General features: G+C 41.1%; 2 protein-coding genes across 3 annotated transcripts in view; both read right to left on the reverse strand.

Moving 5' to 3' along the window:
* The window catches only part of loxl2a (lysyl oxidase-like 2a), a 25,408-nt gene extending 9,107 nt beyond the window's left edge, over window positions 1–16,301 (reverse strand). The window contains exons 1-5 of the mRNA XM_015003627.2: window positions 15,609–16,301; window positions 13,409–13,708; window positions 10,530–10,705; window positions 2,204–2,412; window positions 501–717 (exon numbers count right to left, since the gene is read on the reverse strand). Of these exons, the coding sequence (XP_014859113.2) occupies window positions 501–717; window positions 2,204–2,412; window positions 10,530–10,705; window positions 13,409–13,676 (870 nt within the window). The 5' untranslated portion in view covers window positions 13,677–13,708; window positions 15,609–16,301. The remainder of the gene's footprint in view (window positions 1–500; window positions 718–2,203; window positions 2,413–10,529; window positions 10,706–13,408; window positions 13,709–15,608) is intronic.
* Window positions 16,302–17,548: 1,247 nt separating this feature from the next.
* The window catches only part of tacc1 (transforming, acidic coiled-coil containing protein 1), a 30,976-nt gene continuing 23,633 nt past the window's right edge, over window positions 17,549–24,891 (reverse strand). For both annotated transcript variants that reach the window (XM_088005484.1, XM_015003616.2), the window contains exon 13: window positions 17,549–18,854. In XM_088005484.1, the coding sequence (XP_087861610.1) occupies window positions 18,789–18,854 (66 nt within the window). In that variant the 3' untranslated portion in view covers window positions 17,549–18,788. The remainder of the gene's footprint in view (window positions 18,855–24,891) is intronic.

The following is a 24,891-nucleotide window of genomic DNA, read 5'->3' on the forward strand; positions in this document are numbered from 1 at the left end:
GATTGCCTGCAGTGTGTGTGTGTGTGTGTGGGGGGGGGAGGGGCAAAAACATGCAAATATTTGGCAGATGGATGAATTCAGAACAACTACAAAAGGATGAAGAGTGCTTTTTAATCCCCCGCCCCTCCAAAAAATGTGAGCAGTATGGTGGATAATCTAAAAGAAACACAGAGAAGCTGGTCAGAGCTGAGCTGAGGATTGATGGACATAAATAAACCAATTACAGAGCAGACCTGGGAGAAAACTTAGCAGAGGCCGTTTAAAATTCCTGCCAGGACTTAAAAATCGATGTGTAGACGCTTAGAATCCAGTCTGACTGAGTTCTACGTAGCAATAACTCAATACGTCTGGACACAAATGCGTACCACAGTTTTCAGATTTGAATTTGTGGAAAACGTTTAAAAAAAAAACATGCGTCACTGTCTCTCAGGTGGTGTGAGGGCAGCACGAGACTTTCTTGCTGATAAACGCAGCAGCCAATAATTTATAATGTGACCAACCTCCATCCTGTAGGCCTTTCTGAAACCCACGCTGACGCTGGGAGCAAAGGCCCGTCCGGGTATGCAGCTGATCACGGCAGGCATGCCCCGTCTGCATGTGTTGTTGCCTTTGAGCTGGATCTCTTTGCCCAGTTTGCAGTCGGACAGGTGGGCCTCGTTGCCTGTGCAGTTGACGGAGAAACCCCAGTAGTTCTTCTTGCGGCGCTTCGCCAACAGTCTGAGGAGGAAACAGTGAAAACTATGTGGGTGCCGTCCCGACACTTTGGATCCATCCCTGCTACAGCTCTGCAGAGACTTGATAACAAACCATTCATCTGATTCACGTGTGTTTGAGACGGAGGTCATCATCAACATCATCATCTTGGTTTTCCAACATTTAAGGCACTTGTGAATGCACCACTGCCCTCCAACGGTACTTAAGAGATGCATATAAAAGTTGAAGGATGCATTCTTTGCAATGCTTTAAAAAGCTATTTAATTGGTTTTATTTCTAGCTGTGTGCAATTCATTCATACATATTGTCTGTTGTGAGAATTTCTCAATATTCCCCTGAAGTCTCACATGAATGAAAGTCAGAAGTTAAGGGTCACTAAAAACCCCAAGAGATGATTTTGAAGTAGAGCTGCACCTGAGGAAAAATCAAGCCAATTACTGAAACCTGAAGAAACTTTTCCACGCTGAGCTCCAAACTGATCTGAATACAGAAAATGTGTTCAATCTGATGGTGCGTTGGGACCAACTTTGTAAAAACCTGCTGCTTAATAGTTATTTTTCCCGTATGCAGGCGGACTGAATTTGATGCCTCACACCTACCGAAGTGTGAAACTCCACAACGGTGAAACGTAACTTGAAACAAGTGTTTTCATCCGATGAGAAGAATAGCTGCTCAGTGTTTCAATTTAATGTGCTTCTTAAGGTTAAATATTTTTTTGTGGGGCCCTCCGCTGACCTGCTGGGTGGATTTTTTCAGACATTCCTGCTGAAGGTCAAAAAATATTAACACATGGAGAAACAGGTGCAGCAGACCTGGCCGAGTCACCGTTTAATTGAATGTGCTTGTAAAAATATTTTGAAAAAAAAAAAAAAAAATCAGGCTCCTTCTGTGTGTTTGCTCGTTTGCACAAAGAGTTTGAATCTGTTGCCCATGTGAGCAGACAGAGAAAGACACATAAAACCCAACAGAACCACGTTTTCAGGCTGCAGTACACTCAGTTGTTCCCGTCCAGGACTATCATTCATCAGCTCAAGCTTCCTCTGACAGGGGAAACAATCTGCAGGGCCCTCGAGAGTGGAAAACGGACGAAAGCGTGAGTGACTGGCGGAGTAAACAAAGCCGATTGTGTAATGTTTCCTAACATCTGTTTGGTTTGGGCTAAACACACCTAAAACTTACAAAACCCAACAGAAAAACAACCCCAGAAAAAGAGTAAGCAACATCCCAGACATGCTGTATTTTTAGCATAAAGAGCACGTGTAGGATGCAAGTCTGCCCGCAAATGACAGCTTTCTTTCTTTTAAAAAAAAAAACGTGTGAATTTTAAAGAATCCATTATATATATAGTACATCACAGTGTTTACTCGTTCCAAAAAACAGTTTTTAACGTAACCCAAAGTAAACCGTACAACATGTAGACTTTCATTACAGCAAATTAGCGTAATTAAAACTCAGACACCCTCCCCCCTGGCGCAGTGTCGTCACTCACTTGTAGGGTCGCACGTTGAAATGTTTCTCGCCGGGGAAACCGTACATGCCACAGACGACTCTGCTGTTCATCTCAGTCCAGTCCTCGTTGCAGATCTGTCTCCATTTGCCTCCGTCTTTCACCTCGACGAAGCCCTCGGTGATGGGGATCCGCTTCCTGTGGGAGTACGTGGCTCTGATCCTCACCTCCTCCACCTGCACCGTCAAGCCCTGGCCAGCGAAGCAAAGGCTGTCATTAGACAAAAGGCAACCCAAAGCGAGGCTTGACTTTTGGTTATGATGGAAAAATAACAGATAGCATAAGAGTTTTATGTTATGTTTTCTATATAAGCAGTGCAGCAACGCCCGTTTTGATTACAATTACTACTGCAAATTCAATGTTTATCCACAAATTTGTGCTTAGGTTTTGGTAAGTCTGACCAAAAATATGTAGCTTTTGAATTATTTTGCTTCCCTGCACAATCACCGTGACTTTTCCATCCTACTTGTCTGTCTGGTTTTACGTCTTCGAAGCTGAGCTGGCATGAAGAAATACAATGCAACAATGGCCAAATTTGTTGTAAAATATTAACAAGCAACAAAAATGACACTGTATGGACATATGCTACACAGGAATAAAACACATACTGCATCAGGACAGACTCTGCAGCAGGATTTCCAACACTTCCGTATTTATCATCATTTTGCACTAGAATGACATGTAAGATTTTTTAAATATATATTTATATGGTTTATGGCTTTTATTGTATATTTTTTATAAATGTTATAATACAGAAATTTATAAAATTATTTTTTTAATGGTTCGTGCTGCATTTGTTAAGCTAAAGAAAGATATGATCAAACATTATGCTACAATTTATGGCATTTTAATTAGAAATTCACATTATTAAAGTCATTAATTACAATCTTAAGGTTGGATAATTCGCCAAATAACTAAAATATCATAAGCAAGCCGCCATGTTGACGTCCGTGAACGCTGTACGATCAACATTTTGAGGCAAGGATGCATCTCAAAAGCAAAATGTTGGTTTTTATTTCGGGACACGGCATGACAGTAATTGCGCTGATCGCCGCATGCAACCACTGAATCCAACGGACTATATTCAGGTAATCTGACCCTCTCATCTCCTCACACGAGACCTGCCTGGCGGTCAGCTACATTCCTCCGACCTGCTGTGCAAAACGTGCAGCTCCACGTTCCATCGAGCCCCGTGGCATCCAACCTTCCCTGAGATTATCCAGCCCCAGAGTGTTTGCTTATAAACACGGTTATGTAACTACAAAAGGGAACATGATCACAAATAAACTGCCATCTGTTATAATGGCTGCAAAGTGTTATTTAGAGGATGTGGATAAGTTTCTCTGGTATACAACCAGCTGAAACGGCGTCCACTTGATATATTATAAATACAGCACAGCCTTTGACTGTTGCTCGGAAATGTGAAACCATCTTGGGAAGAAAGACGGAGCTGAAGCTGCAGGGGGAACTCCAGTGAAATGCTCTGATTGCACATGTGCTGCACATTAAACCGCTTCATGCTAGAAATGGGATTATTTCACGGGAAGCAAGAGACACGTTCAGTTTTAGAGTTTTAGAGTATTTTTAAGGTAGTAAAGCCTTTCTCTCCCTAAAGGTTATACAAAGCCAGCTGCTCACGTTGTCAGGAAACGGTTATCCAAACAATCAGTGTTACGCTTCCTGACTTCCCCTAAATCAAGTGGGAATAGTCACCTTTAACCTCTAGACCTTTATGGGATAACAGCTCAAACTTCCACCATGAGCCAGATTTTGCCGTTTGCTCCTGACTGAGTGTAAAGTTCTACCATAGGTGCAAAAACAACTCCAAAAAAAGAGATGCTTTGCGATATATAACTGCTGATTGCAGTACTTTTGTAACATGCAGTTCAGTTTGGCTAAAAGAGAAGAATCGGGCATGTTTCCCAGAATATTAAACATCTGCCCACAGAGTGGTTTCCTGCGGATGGCGTCAGCATCGGGGAATGTTCGAGGCTGCAGGGTCTCTGAACGCTCACGACTGCAGAGAGCGGGAGGAGCCTCCGGAGCTTCGGGAGCGACCCCGGTCCTCCCACTGACCGCAGTGGTTGGAGGGGGTAAAGGCTGCGCCTTCATGAAGGGATTCTTGGTAGTCTGGGCATGACAGAGTGTTTTCCGTCTGTGGGAGGGACGATTGAGATACGTGATCAGGATCAGGCACCAGTGTTCTTAAATTTAATCGGTTTTATTTTATCGTCCTCGTTTTAACTTCAAAACAAACAGTAATGGAAGTCAGATTGGAGAGGTAATTCCCCAAAAAGCATAAAACAGACTAAAAACACAAAAAAAAATGTTGTGAAATTAAAAGAACTGAAAGAAACATGCCGGGCAGGTGTGAGGCCAGGTGTGAAACGGGGCACTGGGATGGCTCTGAGTAGTGCTGTGTTTGGCTCAGAGTGAGGAAACTGGCTGTCTGAATGTGTGAGACTGAAGAGCGGTGGACAGATATGCACAGCTGGGATCAGTCCAGGCGCCCGCTAGCCTCCCGAACCCTGACCACCGAGCATAAACTCAGCATTATACGCCTGGCTGCACCCCAGCTGTACGGGCCAGAGCGTTTTTAACTCTGCTCAGCCGCAGGGCACAGCACAAAGAGACACCTTGAGCTGGACACATGTACGAAAGACATTTGCGCAATGATACATAAAGGCAGTATTTTTATATTCACATTTATATTAGAGAAATCAGACCAGTTCAATGGCAGTTTTTGTAACAGGGGTTTGGGTTTCTGCCCAGGGTGGCATGATCAGGGGTATACGGCAATTACCCCACCCAAAAGGCTGTGAATTTAAAAGAGCCTGGAGTGGATTTAACCAAATGTCGTTCACGGTTTTGAGGAATTAGACTGATATTACTGTGATTGAAAAAATTAAACAGATTCTTTAAAACATGCGACAAGAACTGTGAAATCTCTCCTGTGTTTGAAAAGTGATTATATGCTGCCTTTTTGGTATTAGAACCACCTTAGATGAGATAAGTGTAAAAATGCTTAATAAATTATATTAATCAAACCTGAAGTCATTAATCTACAGATATGTCAGGATACGTCCACATAGTTTGTAATTTGTGAAATCTCAAAAAAAAAAAAGAACTTAAATTAAGAGTGTTGAAATCAGTCAATCATCCATCTATGAGGATCAATTATCTGATCAGTTTTTAGTTCTTCATATTTCTGCTAAGTTATTACTTGAGTCTAAGCACAGTAGTGAACTGAGGCCACCAGTGAGGGCACGCTGTTAACAATAACAGTCATTTTTCTCATTTTTGACAAAAACATGTGTGAGCAAGAACAGCTTCAGTACTTTTATTGGGTTGTGTAAACAATTGCTCAATGCAGCACAAATATGCGACTCATAGTAGGTCTAGTTTGGCATCAGCTCACTGTAAAATTTCACAAACATTTTTTCATGCTTGCCAACTCTCACTGTACCTCAGTGACTGCTACAGTCTTCATATCTAAGCATTCCTAAAAATAATTTCCTAGTCCATGTTTGTCTGTGGTGACTGAGGGCAGAGAAGAAAGCAGATCAGCCTTTGAAGTGCGCTCTGGGAGTCGCTAAATGAAGAGCAGGCTTGTTTTTCCGACCGGGTCTCCCTCAGAACGGAGGTGTGTGAACATGAGGCTGTGGTCTAGCCAGTGTCTGACTAATGCTTCCACTACTGTGCGTTTCTTCCAGTCTAATCAGCCTCCCGTGCCGTCTGCAGCACGTTCGGCAACACGTGAGTGAAATGCCCACCCATTCAGCTGCCGTCCAGCCCACATCGCAAAGCTCTGGCAAGTACGAACGCTGATCACGCTTGGGTTTAGATGAAAAGCCAGAGACCTCCGAAATGACTTTCACATCTGCCCCGCCCCAATTCCTGCCCCACTGGGACCTCGATCTGCCAAACGTACGTGGCTGCTAAGTGATAGGCTCCGCATCTGGAAAGTCCATCAGGGCGTCCTGCTTCCATCTTGGCAGGAAAAATTAAAAAAAGAAAAGTCATTTTGGAGGGGAATTGCTAAACTGCAGCACAAAATTTGATGAATTTGTCAAACGTGGAGCTGGAGGAGTTTAATTAAAGTCAGTAAAATCTCACTTTCACAAGTAGATGCATCTCATTTGTTTTCAGAGGCGTGGTTCCTGTGTACAATATGCAGCACATGGTTTCATATGCAGTAACATAAAATGTTCTCTCACAAAACCGACTATAAAACTTGCTCGTATGATATTTTCTTATGCTAAAACGTGGAACCTCTTACCGTTGCAATACGAATGCACCGCTTTATCTCCAAAGGAACAGTTACATTAGCGTGGTTCTAGTTGTGCAACATGAATGTTTTAGCTTTGAATCACATCTGCAGCTTCCTAGGAATACACCGCATGCACAGAGGGAGCACCATGTGAAGACACTGAGTCATAAAACTCCAATCTGAAAGTCCTCAGCTTGGCTGTTCTAAGACGCTCGGGCCATGGGAGGATCCAGCTGTTGAACATGTGGTAGCAGCCTTCCAGACAGCCTGTACTGGAGTCTCCTGACATAAATCGCCCTTTCTCCCCTCAGTCAGTCTCTTCCTCAAAAGCTTTTTCAATTCAACGTGCTGAAGGCGAGCTTAGCCCCTGCTCAGGTTTCCAGCCGTAATCATGAGAATAAAAACTGGTGTATCCTCCTACTACAACAACTGTCTTAAATTAGATTGATGAATCCTGGTGTGACTGTTTGGTTCAAGTAAACATGTTCTGGTTGCAGACTGCAGCTGCCTGTGCAGCTCACTTTTAACTCGTCGATTTGGGAACAAAACGTTCCCCCTCTGCCAACTTTCGCAGTTTCGATTTCTGTCTCTACGTATTTTCTTCACATTCTGATAGCTGTTTCTTTTTTTTTTTACTTTCCTGCTAAAACACAGTAAGGTAATAATGATAATAATAATAAGAAGAAACAAGAAAATAAAGGCAACCAAAAAATAGGTGTAAAATTTGCATAAAGTAAGCGACAGCATAGATAAAATCAAGAATAAGACAAATCATTTGCAGTAATTACACGCAGAGTGAGGGAGTTGTGGTTCTAAGTAGCATGTGTCTCTTTTCTGACTCAGAAAGAATAACTTCCTTATTAAGAGGTGAAAAGATATTAAATAACACTGAAATTTTGTCAAGTTAAAACTTATCTGAAGGACCTCTTCACCTGGAATGCTTTCTGTGAAATCTTACTGCACTTTTAATCAAAGCGCGCGCACCTTTCCATCAGACGCCTCTTTTTGGCTCACAGTGTCAGCATGACATGACGATTGCACACCTAAGCTGTGACACAAGCATCTTGGAAAACAAAAACATCCTCTCAGGATAACTGCTATCAAACTTGTGCTACAAACCCCTAATTATACTAAAATAACACATCCCACTGTGCACTGTGTTTTTCCAACCGGAACATCACAGCGTTGCACAGCTGGTTGGATTATCTCGACTAAATTAGGGGAAAAATGTTCCTGCTGACAATCAGTCCGACCACAGCACCAGTCGTCATGAATTCCTTACGCTATAAGAAACAAATGATTAGTCATAACAACACTTGTATTGAGCTGCACAGACCAAATTAAATCTGTGTACTGCAAGTAACTAATGCAGATTAATGTGGAAACAGTGCTGGGTCACAGATGTGGCTTGTAAAGTTGGTTCTGAAGCTCAGGAATGATCGGTCTATTGTTCTTTTAGGGGTGTTGGGTAACCGTCGAAGGCCGATGGCATTTAACATTTTGTCAGTAATGAATAACTGGAGGCTTTGTTCAAACTGAGAGACATAACGTGAACTAATTGTCTTAAAATTATGAAAACACGCAGCGCCTTGCAAAGTATTCCAGCCCCTTGAAGTCTTCAAATGTTACACCCGCAAAAATCTATGTATTTCAGTGGGATTTTATGTAGTGGACGATCTCAAAGGGGTGCTTAATTGTCTAATTATGAATTAAGAGGATACACTCCACTTTTGAGTCTCTCTATTGGGTCAATTTCTACCAGTTTCCACTTCTAAAAACTGAAAGTTCTTTTCCATTCTTCATTGAAAAGTACCTCAACCCAAGTCCAACTGGATGGACAGCATTCACCAGAAATCACCTTTCAAGTCTTGCCATTCTGTCTGGGCCTTTCCAACAGATGAATGTGCTTTGAGTTCACTCGCACCGTTTTAAGTCACACCCCTTGAACTTTTCCAAACTCTGTCACGATACAACACCAAAGTCCAGCGTAGCTTAATGGGATTTTACCAACTCAAAGTTTGTCACGAAACAAAATGAGAGAGGCGAAACGAGTGCATCTGTTCAGCCCCTTTGTGTCAGGATCACTTATTGCTGCAGGTACGACTGCGACTCTTTTGAGTTACGTCTCTACCAGTTTTCCATTTAAAGACTCACTAGACCTTCTTTTCAGGTTGGCTCGAGCTCAGGTTGGATGGAGAGCATCAGTGAGCAGCAGCAATTTTCAAGTCTTGCCACATATTCCCGATTCGATTAAGGCGTTTTGTATACGCACAAAAATGAGACTCCATTATGGTCTCATCTGACCAGAACACCTTTTACTGGGTGATTGCTGTGTGGCCTTGATGGATTGTGGAAAACTTCAAACTGGAATACTTGTGGCTTCATTTCAGTAACAGCTTTGTTCTTCCAGCTCTTTCATAAAGACCAGATTTGTTAAGACTCTTAGTTGCTTCAATGATTAATGCCCTGTTTGCCCAGCCCTGACAGTTTAAGTTGTCAGCCATGTCTCATTGAGGCTTAAATGTCTTCTGCGCCATCACTGACCTGTCGGGTGTCTTCCTTGGGTTTCCAGATACTTCTTATTTACAAAAACCTCTATACAGAGCAGATGGATTTAAGCCAACATGAATTACACACAAATTTTTTTTTACACAAAAAAAGCGACAATTTCCTTCCACTTTGCAATTATGAACTACTGCCTTGTGCTGGTCTTTCACACAAAGTTGCAATAAAAGCTTCATTAAAGTTTGTCCCTGTTGCCTGTGGGAGAGTTCGGGGGATATGAAAACTTATGAATGCTTTCATCCTTGTGGTAATGCCCACAGCTGTTCACTTTCCAGACTGAACACAGAGTGTCAATTCATGCTGTGAATAAACAGGTTGCTGGAACAGGGTTGCTCATTGCTACCGTCGCTTCAAGCAAACCGAGAAAGGTGTAGCTACACCTTTTTCCCTTTCCTCTCCTCTGTAACTTAAAAGACTTTGGTTGGACTGAGGAAATATTTGCAGGGCGGGGGAGTGAACTGCACTAACATGCCTAAGTATACTGATCACGTAGAGGACGAGGAGGTGCTACCATCATCATGTACAACCTGTAAAAAAATGCAGGAATAAACATTTAAATTTCACCTCTCCTCATTTCCTTCATTCCCAACACTGAAGCAGGCGGTGGAAAAACAAACAAGGTCTTCACATTTTCTCCGCTGGGTATGTTGCCTTAACTGGACCTTGACGAAAACATATTCACTGTTCTGGCTGCCGTGGAGGCTTGTGACGCAGCCACTCCTTCGCCCTCCGTCAAGTACAAACAAACAAAGAAGGCCAAGCATGAGTTCAGTGAGAAAGCACTGCCTCTCTTTGAAGCTGCCAACGAATGCTGCTTCAGTTTTAAATGGCAGCTTTTTTAGTCACTTGTTTTTGGACGAGCTGAAGGAATGTCTGCATCGCCTCCCTCCCTCTCCGACTGTCACGTTCACAGGCCCACGCTGACTTTCCGTCCGGCGCAGAGGGGCTCTCTACAGGCAGACCGGATGGTATTCCTTCTCTCTGACTCATCGCCATGATCTCCCAGGCTGCATAGTGGAGCTCTGGTGTGTACACTTATAATGTGGGACACAGGGAGCATCTTCAGGCTAAAAACGACTTGCTGTGTTTCATGCAAGAAACAACAATTTGCATGTTTACTGTTTCTGAAATGTGATGTCTGGTGATACTTCAGCAGGTTTCAGCTCAGGTTACACAATACGTTTCATTCTTTAAAAGATAAGATCATAAATGCACCAAAATGTTGCAATAAAATCCCAGTGAGGAAAGTTGGACGGATTTGAAAATAAAACTTGACTTTGAGCGATTGGAAGATGTTTTACTGCGATAAGGTTTTCTTTCATCCGAAGCCTGTCTGCTATCGTTTTCCAACGCAGAGAACATCTGTCCAGGTTACATGTGTGTACTTGAACCAGGCTTAGAGCACCGCTGAGGTGTTAATAATTTATCACATATTTGGCCTTTTTTGTACAACAGCGGCCTACGTGAACCTACCTCCCCACCGACGGCTTGGTTCCTGATGAACTTGAAGCCCGGAATGCGTTTCTGAGAGCACACCACCCCGACGTCTTCTGAATGCTTGCAGTCAGACACTCCGAAGCCGTTCGACTCGCACTGAGCGAGGGTCTTCTCTGCGCCGGTGCAGTGCACGTTGTCCAGCCAGATGCGACCTGCAGCAAGAGAAGACGAAGGCAGGTTTATTTGTGCACAAGGTATATTCGAAGTGCTTCGCATGAAAACAAGGAGATGCAGATAACAAGAAATGCAGTAAGAGTAAGTTTAGGTGTCACTTAAATAGCAAGAAATTCTAAAAAAGGAACTGATCAAGTAATCTTTGGCTTTCATTTGAAAACTGTAATATTTTTAGTCCTGATTTAAAGGAGCCAACACTTTCTTAAAATCTCAGGCGTTCAGACAGTTGATTTCTGAGAAACGTAAAGCCTACATAACCTGACAAGAGGTGCAAAGATCACTGATAACCTGACAAGTCTAGATATCACTACAATACCAGAAAATTTAGCAGCAATAATCTTTCATAGGTCATATTTGTGCCTGAATTGATCATCTGCTTCTTTGAGACTCTGTTCAACTTGAACTAAAAGCCAACAATTACTGCTCTCTTTAGCGGTTTTCTTTTCTTGGTGCTTCCACTGAGGTCACCCAGAAAAAGACGTGCGCTCACGTGCCGCCGTGTTTGTTCCCTGACATAACCAGCCAGAGTCGGACTGGTGCATGTCCTCCGCCGCACAGCTGGCAGATCTGAATCAGCCGTGAGGAAAACCACACAGCTGTACTCGTGGGAGCGCTCAACGTGCCGCTCTTCCTTTTAACGGCCTCAGAGTGTTTCTGAAGAACGTTGCGATCATACCAACACAGTGACTGCACGTTACGTGGTCGTCCACCCTTCTCCCTGAGTATTGCTGTTTGGAAGAACAATGGAAGAACTCATAGTACAAGTCTGGACTTTAATTGCCACAGGGCGAGATCCAGCAAAGTCTCAATGGACTTTTTAAACAAAAAGTATCCGTGATTAGTGCTGTGGTAAAACCACAATTTAGATTTTTTTTTTCAGAGGCCTTAACATGGACTGTTGAGTGGAGTCATTCATTTTGATAATGAGCTGTAATTGCAAAAAGGCAGCCAAGAAATACTCAAACTAAACTGGACAGTACTCCCGTGGAGTCGCACTAAAAGTTATAAATAGCGTAAAACAAAAATCTTTTGTAAATGTCCATCTTCAGTGTAGGAGTATTGCTTATAGAATGCAATACAAATCTATTCACAACCCTCACGTTTTTCATATGTTGTCATGACACAACTAAAAACCTAAAAGTATTTTCTTGGGCTTCGTGTGATAGACCAACACAGACTAAAGGTTGGTTTCAGAAGTCAGCTGATTGCTACGCAGAGTAAACTGCGTAGTTTAATTTGTTGTAAATATCTGTGAACAAAGGTTGGGGCAGATGATGCTCAGTCTTCAGGCAGCAGAGTGGCCAGGAGCAGAGTTGTGAAGAAGTTAAAAGCAGAGTTAGGTTGCAAAACAACATTCCAATCTTGGATCAACTATGTTTATCCTGTCATCCAAAAATGGAAAGAGTATGGCCCCACTTCATACCCACCAAGGTATGCGATGGTAAGTCTCACAGCTCGTGGTCAGGGTTAGGATGAATTTATTTAAAATGGACAACTATTGTCGCGCTAAAACAAATACGCCATTTGTGTAAGTACCACATCAATAAAGCCGTTATTGGCAGAAAGCCAGAAGAACTGCTGTCTGCAGTTTTCTTTAAATCATGCAGAGGACATAGAAAATAGGCGTCTGGATGTGCTCCGGTCAGACGGGACCAGAACTGGTCTTTTTGCAGCTGAATGCAAACCACTAAGGGAGGCAGGAAACCAACAACTGCACATCACATAACATGACAAAATGTGGGACTGTTCATAGGGTGTGAAAAACAAAAACTGTAGAGAGGGATGCAATTTTGATCGCTGAGTGTTTTCAGCAAGACAAAAAACACAAACTGGCTATTCTGAACACCTAAGGAACCTTTTTCTCTTCTCTTTTATTGTTGGTGGATGATGAAGGATAAACATGACGTAAACTAAGAGTTTCTCTACCTCTAAATGCCAGAAATTCCATACATAACGTGATATGAGGCTTTTTTTTCTCATCACTCGGCCAGAAACAGAAAGACGTTTCTTAAAGTATATGCTGTCTTTCAATCCAGACATTGTAAGTATAAAGATTTACTGCTTGTCAGCCACAATATCTACACGAATAAGTGCATAGACCTGCTTAGGTTCAGAAACGCAGCAACCAAAGTTTCCACAATGACTGCTGTGCTTCATGAAGTTAATTGGAAACTTGATTACTCTGCTTCTGTAGTCCTGACTGAATTTATGACTGGCAGGACCACCAGCATCTATAACATTCACAGAGATGGGGATGTCATCAGCGTTCCTACGGCAACAGAGGAAACTGTATAGGTTGGAAAGTTAAAAACAAAAAAAAAGAAAAGCAAAACGGAGGTGAGATTATGTCTGGGTTATGGTCTTTCCCCGCTCTGAACGGACTGACGTGCCCCCGCCTCACGTCTGATGAGAAACCCAGCGCCAGAAAGGATTACCACTCAGACGCGGAAAACCTGGAAGCCATTCAGAGATTTCCGTGGAAAACCTGGAGCTGAACGCAGACGTGTGCTGCCTGCCTTCAAATGTATGCGGCTGGGTGACAAAGTAATCCCCCCCCCCCCCCACACACACACACCATTGTAAAAAGTCTGACTCTGATTCTTCTGGTTGGCTTTCAGGAAATCTTGACTTGGTCCTACTGGATTAGGGGACTTTCTGACAACAGACCCGTTCTTCCTTACCTTCCCCTTTCCCAAACTTGGCAGAGGCCGCCCAGGACACAGCATCCATGAAGCCCAGCTCTCTGCACACCACTTGCGCAGCAGAGATGGAGAAGTCATCATCGCACACCGTCCCCCACTCTCCATTGTAGAAAACCTCCACCCGACCCTCGTAGTGTTTCCTCTTCTCCCCCCCGAGGCGGAGCTGGATTACAGGCTTGCCGGCGTCTGACTGGGCAGTGCTCAGCGCCGACACGCACAGCAAAGCCAGTAAAAGTCGGCTCACCATTATGGGGACGGAACGTGGAAAAGATGAGTTATCTGGAGGGAGATACAAAGGCATATGACTTTTATGATCATCTTTACAAAACTGCTGTCGCCAGCTCTTTCTGGAGGTCTTTCTCGGTTGAACCGTGGTTTGTGGTACTTTTTGTCTATAATGTCAGGGATTGAAGGCAATCTTTATAAGATTTTGGTGTGGCTATCAATTTTCCAAAAGGCATTATTCCACTGCCTCTATCCAGCCATGAGTATAGAATCAAATTTTTACCACAGCTCAAGTATTTTGTAACAAGTTTGACCGAACTGAAACATTGCTCCATAAAATATATTTTGCATTCTGCTGATACATGTAAATTCAGAATCAATTTTTTTTATTATTATTTAAGAGGTGAAAATGCTTCTAAGCAGAATTTGGAGTGTGTTTGTTAACAATGAGAAGCAGCAGGTCTCTGAATCTGTCTGGCAGCTTAACTGGGAGCAAATGTGAGCTCCTGAAGAAAGGCTGCTGCTTGTCTCTTCATCTGCTGATCTGGACCCTCAGGCCGATCTGAACTCTCTGAACTCCAGTTCAGAGAGAAAACTGAAGTCAATCTTAACATTTCGTGAAAAACTCTGAACTCGTCAGCTCTGGGACCAAAAATACCTGGGGGAGTTAAGGCATGGAAAGAGGAAAGTTAGGAGGGGACTTCCTCATCCTTAAACATGGTTTGAGGAGGGATGAGGGTGGGGGGGGGTGAAGCTTTCCGAGTTGACGTCATCGTGAAAGCCCAACAAACTGCAGGCGCTTGTACAAACACCTCCTTGGGTGAAAGGTCAATAAATTGTGAAACTGCGTGGGGCGTCACTTGGGAGTCAAAGTAAAACATGTGCTTTATCTCCCTTAAATATCAGTACAGGCAGCAGAAGCAACTTTAATGCTTAATAGAGAACATGTTTGACTTGATAGATAGATAGATAGATAGATAGATAGATAGATAGATAGATAGATAGATAGATAGATAGATAGATAGAGTCTTTCCATTTTTAGACAATCTTTCAGATAGAGCTGTTTTATATGTTCAAAGTATGAAATACTGTAAATAACTGAACTCTGCTTCAATCCTCTCTGTAATCGCCATCAGATAAAAAGACTTCTTCCTCTGTTGGCGTTAACAAAAACACCCCAAATTCTGCTTAGATTTATTTATTTTTATTATGTTTTTACCGTAGTTGTAATAATTTTCTGCACCTGTGATGTGTTGTAAGCTAATATTTGAAAAAACCAACAACAAACAAAAGCGATTTCAGTTCTTCACATGACAGCTGGATTCTAAGCATAATATAATAAAATATACACTGATAATTTGAGTGAATTGTTGACTAATTCAGTGACTTCTGAAAGCAGATGGCTGGACAAGATTTTATTTAGGTGTAACAGAGTAATGGGGGGGAATAATGACATCCTACACTTTTAATGTTTTTATTAGTAGAAGTGGATTAAAGATCATGTATTCTGTTTTTTTCTCCTCATAATAAGGCATCACTTTGTGCTGCACTGTCAGCAATGAAACCAATGAAATACATTAACGTTTGTGACAAAATGTGGCAAAGTTAAGAGTGTGAATAGTTTAGCAAGTCACTACAAGTAGCATAAAAGCAAAAATTACATGCAATAGTGCAGATGGCTAACATGGCTAAAAGAGTGATGTTAATGTAGCCCTGTTTTATTTATTAGCTCATTTTCTAATTTTGAAGTCTAAATGAGCACAAAATGTAAAAAATTTAAACGTTACATTAAAATAGCATAATTAACAGCTTTAAAGCGGACTTTTGTAATGTTTAAATTGCTAAAGGGAGGGTAATCACAAAATTGTTCTCAAATTACAAAAGGGTATCAGGCATTAATCCCCGAGTGCGGGTTTTGCACAGTTGGAAGAATGTAAAAAGTGAAAATACTTACTGTGAAGATACAGAAGAACGAGCAGACCGAACCCTCCAGAACCCTGGCTTCAAACCGGTGATAGAGGATGGAGTAAGAAACTGTGGTTCTTTGTCCCATAAGTACTTTCCAGGCTGCTTTATCTGGACTCCCCGCACAGCTGGCAGCTCTGTCCCAACCCACTCCTCAAAATCACGGACAGCCAATGAAGGGCCGCCTCAGCATCCTGACCCCGCCCCCTCCGCTCTAATCACCAGGGTTACAAAACACCGTGGAACATCTATAGGAGGAGGACTCGATCGTTTCCCGCTTTGCCTCCTGATTTATTCCGGAAAGTCACGATTTGCATCAAAATGCTATTAAAGCAGGAACTCTGAATTAGTGAAGTCCGGAGCTTTTACATCAGATTAAGGTATTTTTGTTGCCTTTGTAAATATGTACTTTTTATAATACAAATACACTTTATAATCAAAACCATGAAAATTAAAGCATAGATTATTAATTACCAATCCGTAGTTATTCTTCTAGTCGCAGATTCACGAGTGACAGACAACTTTAAAAATATTTAATATAATTATAATAATTTCACAAATTTAACTTGGGCACAAAGCAGCAGCCATTAGTCAAATAAGTAAACACAGACAGAAAAAAAAAGAAATATGGCAAGTATCTGTTTCTGTATTCTTGCCTTGGATTTATATAGTGAGTAAATAAAGGTATAGCGAAAGTCCTCTCTCCTCTTCAGACACCCGAACAATGTGTGTGATTAGTCACCCTAAGCTGTTCTAGGACGCCCCCATGTGGGAAGAACACGCAAGGAAAAAATGACAGGTTTGTGACATGCTAAATCCCCGAAAATAACAAATTTTATGTGCATTTGTAAACCAAACGTATAATTATAAAATGATTTTAATTATACATTTGCACGCATTCACGTGTCAGACATAAACTTTTATTTTCAGTCTTTTGTAGAAGCAAAAACTGAGTTTGTTCTCACATTTAGTGACTGTGGTAAATTACATGTTTCAATAAAAGAACACAAGCGGCACAATGTAGACATGTTCAGCAAGCTTTACAGCTGCAAGTTTAGAGATTGTTTATTAGAAATATCTTCAGTAGAGTGTGGACCTTTTCCTAAGCCCATAATGTACCATTTATCAAAAAAAAGCAAATAAAATTGGTAGCAAAGTACCACTTTTTCATCCCTTTGTCACATTTCTAACTTTAAATGATTGAGACTAGAAAAGCAACAACAACAAAAAGAGTTTGTGCTTCAGCCATGCTCCTGCAGAGCTAGGAAATACTGAAGCAGACTAAACACCCAGCAGCAAAGCCTGAACTCATTAACATTACTCAACCACACTGGTTTTCTGAAATTACACAAAATGTAAACGTATTCACCGTGTTGACATAAAAAGGATTTAGATAGGATGTTATGTTTAGTCAATTATCACCTTGGGGTACACACGTGACTGAGGAAAAACAGCCACCTCAGGGCTTTAAAAACAGAGCTATTTTTAGGCTTTTGATTCAAGATATTGTGTGCAAAAACCCCCCCAAAGATTTAGCATTTGGTTCATTTTTAAAAGAATGATTCTGTTTGCCTATGCGCCGCTGTTTTCATCACATAGCTTAATATACTGATGATGTTTTATACTCCAAATAGCTTGGATCCAGGGATCTTTCCTGTGAGACACATGATGAATAGAATATGACAGGCTTCTATGCTGATGGAAAGAAATAAAACAAAAAGTCTTTGCATGAACAGCTATGAAATGAAGGTAGAAGTTTCCCGTCTTGGACTATCTGTTAGTTTCAGTTTCTAGATCAAACTAATCTAGTTTTATTCTGAATGAAGATACTGTGAGATACTTCCTTAACCATCTTTAACCTTTTCACAGAACCTCACTTTAAAATTCCCAGCAGTCCCTTTAAACAGTTTTAGAAAAAGTATTGACATATTATTAAATCTTATCCATTTATTCAGGAATTCACAAAATATAGCAGTTAACATACAATCAGGACACACTCCGCTCTTACATTTACAAATATTAGAGACGTAACTCTGAATGTTCTTTCCGTTAAGTATAAAATATACAGATTTTACCACAACAATGGACTTTCTTTGAAAAGCAGCTTCAAGCGAGTACGACATCACGACAGGACATGGAGTCACACCAAAGTCCGCCTCAGGTCACCGTGATATTTGGCATCCGATTGTGCAGAAGCAAAAGGCTTTCATACAAAAATCTGTCATTTTTGTGCGATATGCCAAGGCTGAAGACAACAGCTCCTTCAAGTTCTTGCCACAAAATTAGCTGGATGGTTTTTTAACGAGAGTAAAAGGTAAACATCTGTCTTCAACACCTTATGAACCACAGGGAAAGCCATAGCCACTGCAAACACATTCAGGTTTCAAAATATATTGATCAGACAGGAATATACTGCATACAGTACAAGTTGGCAACAGCTTGAAATGAGAAAATTAAGGTTTATCCATGAACTAAGCAGAAAAAAAAGGAGTCACATCAGCAACATCTTGACTCACAGAAAACCAGAAAAAAAAAGGGAGATTTTTCTCACACAGGAAAGTTTAGTAATAAAAAAAAGCAATATGGCACATGGGTAAAATTACTGCATAATAAGAATATGGTCAAATCAAAGAAATGCTCCATACTCAGAAATCAGAGAAAACAATGTACATTTTGGGAAATGTTGCAAAGTTCGAATATATATATATATTTATAAACGACATCAAAAGAAAAGGAAGTAAGAAGTCTGCAGAGAAAATAATAAAATTCAATCAATTCAGGCACTCGGTATAAATATGTTTTCTGCAGCCTTCAAACAGAGCTCATTCCAATGAAAGTGTGCTGGGATGAAGAAGGAGCTGTGTCGTCCTCTCCCTCAGTTTCTGAACACATGCGGTAAAAAATTATGGAAATTCTTAGATTTAAAAACAACAGCAATGCACAAACGATCAACAACAAGTCTTTACATCTTAGGATGATACTTATTCTTTAAACATTTGGTAATTATAATGGTGAAAATGATAGACGTCTGATGATATCTTGTAGCTTTTGCAACAAAATTGCTAAATTGTGCTGATGTGGAGGATTTATATCACATGCTGCTGCTGTACGAAAAAATCTTGAATTTGAGCAGATGGGAGCTGATGAAGTGAGTATCACCGAACGTCTGTCATTCCGTTCCCAGCTTGGCGATCAGCTCGTCGCAGATCTTGGTCAGTTCCTCAATTTCTTGATTCTATCAGGTAAGAAAAAAAAGCAAAACTTTGAGATTTGCTTCAACAATTATAAACACATCAGTTCATTGTCATCCTGCAAATGAACTATTTAGCACACTGCATAAAATTCAACACTGGATTGATGGTGCACAAAGTTTGTTATAAACTACTTCCAAGTTGTGTACAGAAGTGTTGTGAAATCAAAGAAGCAAAGTATAAATTGAGCGAGTTTTAAAAAAACTAAAGTTCAGGACAAATATTAAAAATAAATGCATGTCAGGTAGAGGGAGTTGTGTATGAAGTTAAAACTGTGTTGTTCACATTTTAAATTAAAAATAGGTATAAACAGCATTTGCAAAACAAACACAGCAAGGTTTGACTATCAGTTTTGACTTTTTTATGAGTTCGTCTGTAGATTCAGCTAGAATTCCTAAACAATGTGTTCTTGCCATTGCATTGACACAAATTCAAACACTGTTTATTATCTAAGAAATGTTTAAAATGACCTAAATTAAAATCTCACTAAGCTTCTTGAGTGAAGTGAAACATTGCCCTCTAGTGTTCAATTTTATTGCAGCAGCACTTTGGAGAGTGAATTTACATTAGACCAATTGATTGTCTGCAGCCTGTTTACGTCTTTCATGGAGTGTTTCCTATTTCTCTTTCTGGACATTTGTAAGTTTCACTGTTATTTGTTTTTCTACTAATATGTTTTCAAGCGTTTTAGATTATCAGATAGGCTGTCAGCAATGTAAGTTATAAATAGAATTATGGGGCTGGAAATAAAATGTAATGATGTTAGATTTATGGCAGCAAACCAGCAAAATGCAAAGAACTTTGCACAGTTTTTCAACCAAACTAACCGACTGAGTTCAAATGCTGTTGGATGCTGATAACAATACAGCACCTAGAGCTTGTTAACAAGTAGCCTATAGGCTACTGATGTTGCCTATGTTCAAAATTGGGTAAATCTGGTTACATTTCCTTGAGTAACTTTTTTGAAAAAAAAAAAAGTACTTATTAGAGTAGTTTCACAGCACTGTACCTTTTTCTTTTACTTGAGTAATACTCTTTTTTTTTTTTTTTTGTTGCTACGATTCATTTTGCTCTCACCAAAATAAGCCGATGCAGTGAATATGGGACTGCAAATTGGTCAAACCCTTCTGAAACCAGCAAATCCACTGGTAAACCAGTGGATGCACACGTCCCTCACTTCCAATTCAGACTTGTGGGAATAATGTATTTACTGCCCACAGATTCTATTGTTTTTCATAGCGCATGCTCACTGCGTGCTACTATTACCCCTAGCAACAGTTGCCATGCTGCTGACAATGATGTCTTCAGCATGACTTCAAATGATGTCTGTGTCATGAGGCCCTGCTTAGGATGACTTTGTGATGTCATAGAGTCCATGACATCACAAACTGATCAGTTAATTCTCCGGTCAGTTCACACAGAAATCATTTGGACATTTTAGCTCAGCTCAACACAGATGAGTAACGAAAGCTTACAGCTCACGTTTTTTTTTTGTTTTTTTTAAACATGAAAAAAAGGTTCTCCAACAAAGTCCATCCTGGTCAAACAACCCCGGATTACAGGAAACAAACTTTCTCAGCAAACTTCTTTGGAAAGTGATTGAAAAATCTGCAGACAGACCAACTCTGCATCTTGTCAGAGAAACATTTTTGGAAGAACACCATGAGATTTTGATCTTACTTTTGAGAGAAACAGGAGAATTAAATGTGGATGTTCTCTCAGAGGTGTCAGAAGAGCTGAGGGAACGGATTTTCCAAAGCCTCACCAGAGATGCTTTCCACTTTGCTTCTGGACTGCATTTAATTGGACCTCTTGATTACCCAGGAGGACATAAAGTTATTGTGGAAAAATTCAAACATCACCTGGAGAATCCTGTTCCTCCAAAGAAAATGTTTACATCTACAAAACGAAAGATCAGAAAGACTTTTTTTCCTAGTGAGGACTTGTACTCAGATGAAAACTGCCTGAGTGAGGATTATACTCAGGCAGGCATGGACCCTGAACGATTTTTGAGAGACGCGAAAGAGGTGGATTTCAAATGTGGAACCGAAGAGGAAAGAAGAAATATGGTAGAAAAAATTATTTGGCGATTGATTTATAAGTCCAGTCATAGACAGATACGGTATGCTTTTCATTTTGTGGTAGAGTTGATATGTAACGTGACCCGCTCAGCAAGTCTGGTTCTGTCAGACTAGAAAAGTTGTGTAAGCAATTGTTTCAAAGACCTGGGGCTGAAAATTTGAGGTTGAAAATTTACTTCTGATGTGCTAAAACATTTAGTATTTAGTCATTTGTTAAACCAGGACCAACTATAACCTTTCAAGACCCTCAGTAGTCCGCAATTTAGTGCAGTATGGTGAAAAGTTATAAAATTACAACTTTATTCTCATTGAACTTTACTCGTATTTAAAACACAAATCAAAAACTCACTTAACTGTAACTGTAGCTGCAGAAAAAGGCCAGGAAATTGACAGATATGCTGCATATCTGCCGCATATCTAGATAAGCAAAGTGAAGCATACCGTATCTGTCCAGAAAAAGCTTGCTCCTAAACTCTGGGAAGAAGTAAAGGACATAGATTTTGTCTTTTTTTAAATGTTGGAAAGAAAACTCTGCAGAGATATCTTTAAACTTCTCAGAGGTCAGTCCTAACTCTGAGTCCGGACCGGCCTCTGAGTCCGGACCGTCCGGACCGGCCTCTGAGTCCGGACCGACCTCTGAGTCCGGACCGACTTCGGCCTCTGAGTACGGACCGGCCTCTGAGTACGGACCGGCCTCTGAGTACGGACCGACTTCTGAGTCCGGACCGGCCTCTGAGTCCGGACCGTCCGGACCGGCCTCTGAGTCCGGACTGACTTCGGCCTCTGAGTCCGGACCGACCTCTGAATTCGGACCGGCCTCTGAGTATGGACCGGCCTCTGAGTACGGACCGACTTCTGAGTCCGGACAGACTTCTGAGTCCGGACCGGCCTCTGCGTCTGGACAGACTTCTGAGTCCGGACCAGCCTCTGAGTCCGGACCGGCCTCTGAGTCCGGACAGACTTCTGAGTCCGGACCAGCCTCTGAGTCCGGACCGTCCAGACCGGCCTCTGAGTCCGGACAGATTTCTGAGTCCGGACCGACGTCTGAGTCCGGACCGACTTCTGAGTCCGGACCGGCCTCTGAGTCCGGACCGTCTGGACAGATTTTTGAGTCCGGACCGACTTCTGAGTCCGGACCGGCCTCTGAGTCCGGACCGGCCTCCGAGTCAGGACCGATGTTCTGACTGTAAGTGGTACCTCGTCAGATTTTCCTACGGTCACACGGATAGATAGCAAAGTTTATCAGGGTAGCACAGATACACAGAACACCGGCCTATGTGTCAGGACCGGCCTCTGGGTCAGGACCGGCCTCTGAGTCCGGACCAGCCTCTGAGTCCGGACCAGCCTCTGAGTCCGGACCGTCCAGACCGGCCTCTGAGTCCGGACCGGCCTCTGAGTCCGGACCGTCTGGACAGATTTCTGAGTCCGGACCGACTTCTGAGTCCGGACCGGCCTCCGAGTCAGGACCGATGTTCTGACTGTAAGTGGTACCTCGTCAGATTTTCCTACGGTCACACGGATAGATAGCAAAGTTTATCAGGGTAGCACAGATACACAGAACACCGGCCTATGTGTCAGGACCGGCCTCTGGGTCAGGACCGGCCTCCTTAGCATACTGCAGTACTTCTCAAATAGGGGGAGCGCGGCGAAGTTTTGATTCATGTTAATTGATAAACAAGCCTCGGGTCACTATGTGGCAGCAGTGCCACCTCCGGTCACTAGGTGGCAGCAGTGTTCAAACTAATCAACAGCCTGCCTGTTCAAGCCAGTAGAAGTAGCCACAGCACTGTTGTAAACATAGACATAATATAAGCATAGACGCCTCATGGACCGCTCCGGCGCAGGAAATACGGCGGCCATATTGGAGCGGTATACCCTCCTACTTTGCTCAATCAAAACAGCAGAAGATGCCTCAGCACTGAGGGATATTGTTGTTCGGATCGATGGATTATTGATGTGAGGGCTCCACAGACAACGTTTCACAAGTAAGATGGACATATTATTGTGTATATATTGTGATTAGAATATTACTTTACTGTATTTATGTCCACCGGCGAGATACCAGCTAATATTAGCTACAGTGCTTGGTGTAATACGGGTTCAGCCCCGCTATGAAGGCTAACTGAGATTCTGTTAATCTAAAAAAAAATAATTATTCTCTAACATTGACTTAGATTATCTGACACAAGGGCCTATATTAGAAATGAAACAATATAACACATATTATAAAACTTATATTATGTGTTATAACATTCACCGGCAAAGTTTACACAGGTGGTAAAGACTATTATTTATATTCTTTCACTCTGTCAAAAGTAATATACATCCTAAATCTTCCGTTTTTGTTTTGAAAATTTCCTAAAGACACGATGTGAGGAAGAAGAGGGAGATATCTATAAAGAGAGACGGATTCACTGCAGCACGGATAAATCTCGCATCGGATTTTGGACTCGTCGGCTGAAAAACATATTTTATATATATATATATATATATATATATATATATATATATATATATATATACATATATATATAATTCAGTATTAATCATTTATTTGTGCCATTATTAATCTTTATTTATTAGTGTTTGTATAGTTATATAAATATATATTGATATTACTAAATAATTTATTAAATAAATTATGAACGGCTGTGTGCTTTGTAATATGCTCTTCATACATCGATATCAGAATATTCCATTCCTATTCTATTGTTATAGCCACTAAGCATATTTAAATATGATGAACTATGTATTAAAAACATACTTAAAAAATATAATTGTTTATAAATGTTGCTTTGATAGATGTTTCAATATGGTTTACAGTAACAAAAAAGTGTGTTATGATCGATTAAATCCGCTGATACGTCATTGTGCCTGCTAAACACATAAGGCTGAGTGGAATGGAGTACCGCTCCAAGATGGCCGCCCTAAATCTCGTCAGCGACAATAGGCGAGAACGGTCCATGAGGCGTCTATCCTTATATTATGTCTATGGTTGTAAATGGAGCAGAAGAAAACAACAACAACAAAAAACAAAAACAAAGCGAAGGATACAAGCGCGGATGTTTTGAAATATATCTATCTAGAGGAGAGACGGAGAAGTTTGACAGTGAAAAGAAAAACGGCAGCAGAGGTCAGTGGCCAGGATAAGAGATTCTTATTTTCAAATACAAGAATACAGTGATAATACTCTTGTATCAGCAGAGTAATTTAAATATTGGCAGAGTAAAGACGCCGGAAGAAAGTCGTTAAATTAAAAAGCTTCGATAGAGTGATATGTAACGTGACCCGCTCAGCAAGTCTGGTTCTGTCAGACTAGAAAAGTTGTGTAAGCAATTGTTTCAAAGACCTGGGGCTGAAAATTTGAGGCTGAAAATTTGCTTCTGATGTGGTAAAACATTTAGTACTTACTCATTTGTTAAACCAGGACCAACTATAACCTTATAAGAACCTCAGTAGTCCGCAATTTAGTGCAGTATGGTGAAAAGTTATAAAATTACGACTTTATTCTCATCGAACTTTACTCGTATTTAAAACACAAATCAAAAACTTACTTATACTCCATCATAAGCAAGTGACTGTAGCTGCAGAAAAAGGCCAGGAAATTGACAAAACCTGTCTTTTTATTGTTAATGCAAAAATGTTATACACTTTTCATCTCTTCTCATCTGACAAGCTGAACTATTAGCAATATTGCTGCAAATATTTCCACAATAAATGTTAAGAACTATATGCCTTGTGAAAAATTAAACTGAAGAAGCTGACAAGTAATCAATGCTTATAGTTGTAAAAGGTTTTACTATATTAAGTCTAAAAAATGCAAATCCCAGTGAATCATTTGCACTTTTTCAAACCGAGTAGTCTTGATTAAATGTTAGCGATTCACTCAAACTGATTTTGAAAATTCTTTTGAGGCTTTCAATAATAAAACAGCGGTTTT

This window comes from Poecilia mexicana, unplaced genomic scaffold (assembly GCF_051168715.1).
Source record: "Poecilia mexicana isolate PSO_F unplaced genomic scaffold, ASM5116871v1 scaffold_5, whole genome shotgun sequence".
In the NCBI taxonomy this organism is placed as follows: Eukaryota; Metazoa; Chordata; class Actinopteri; order Cyprinodontiformes; family Poeciliidae; genus Poecilia; species Poecilia mexicana.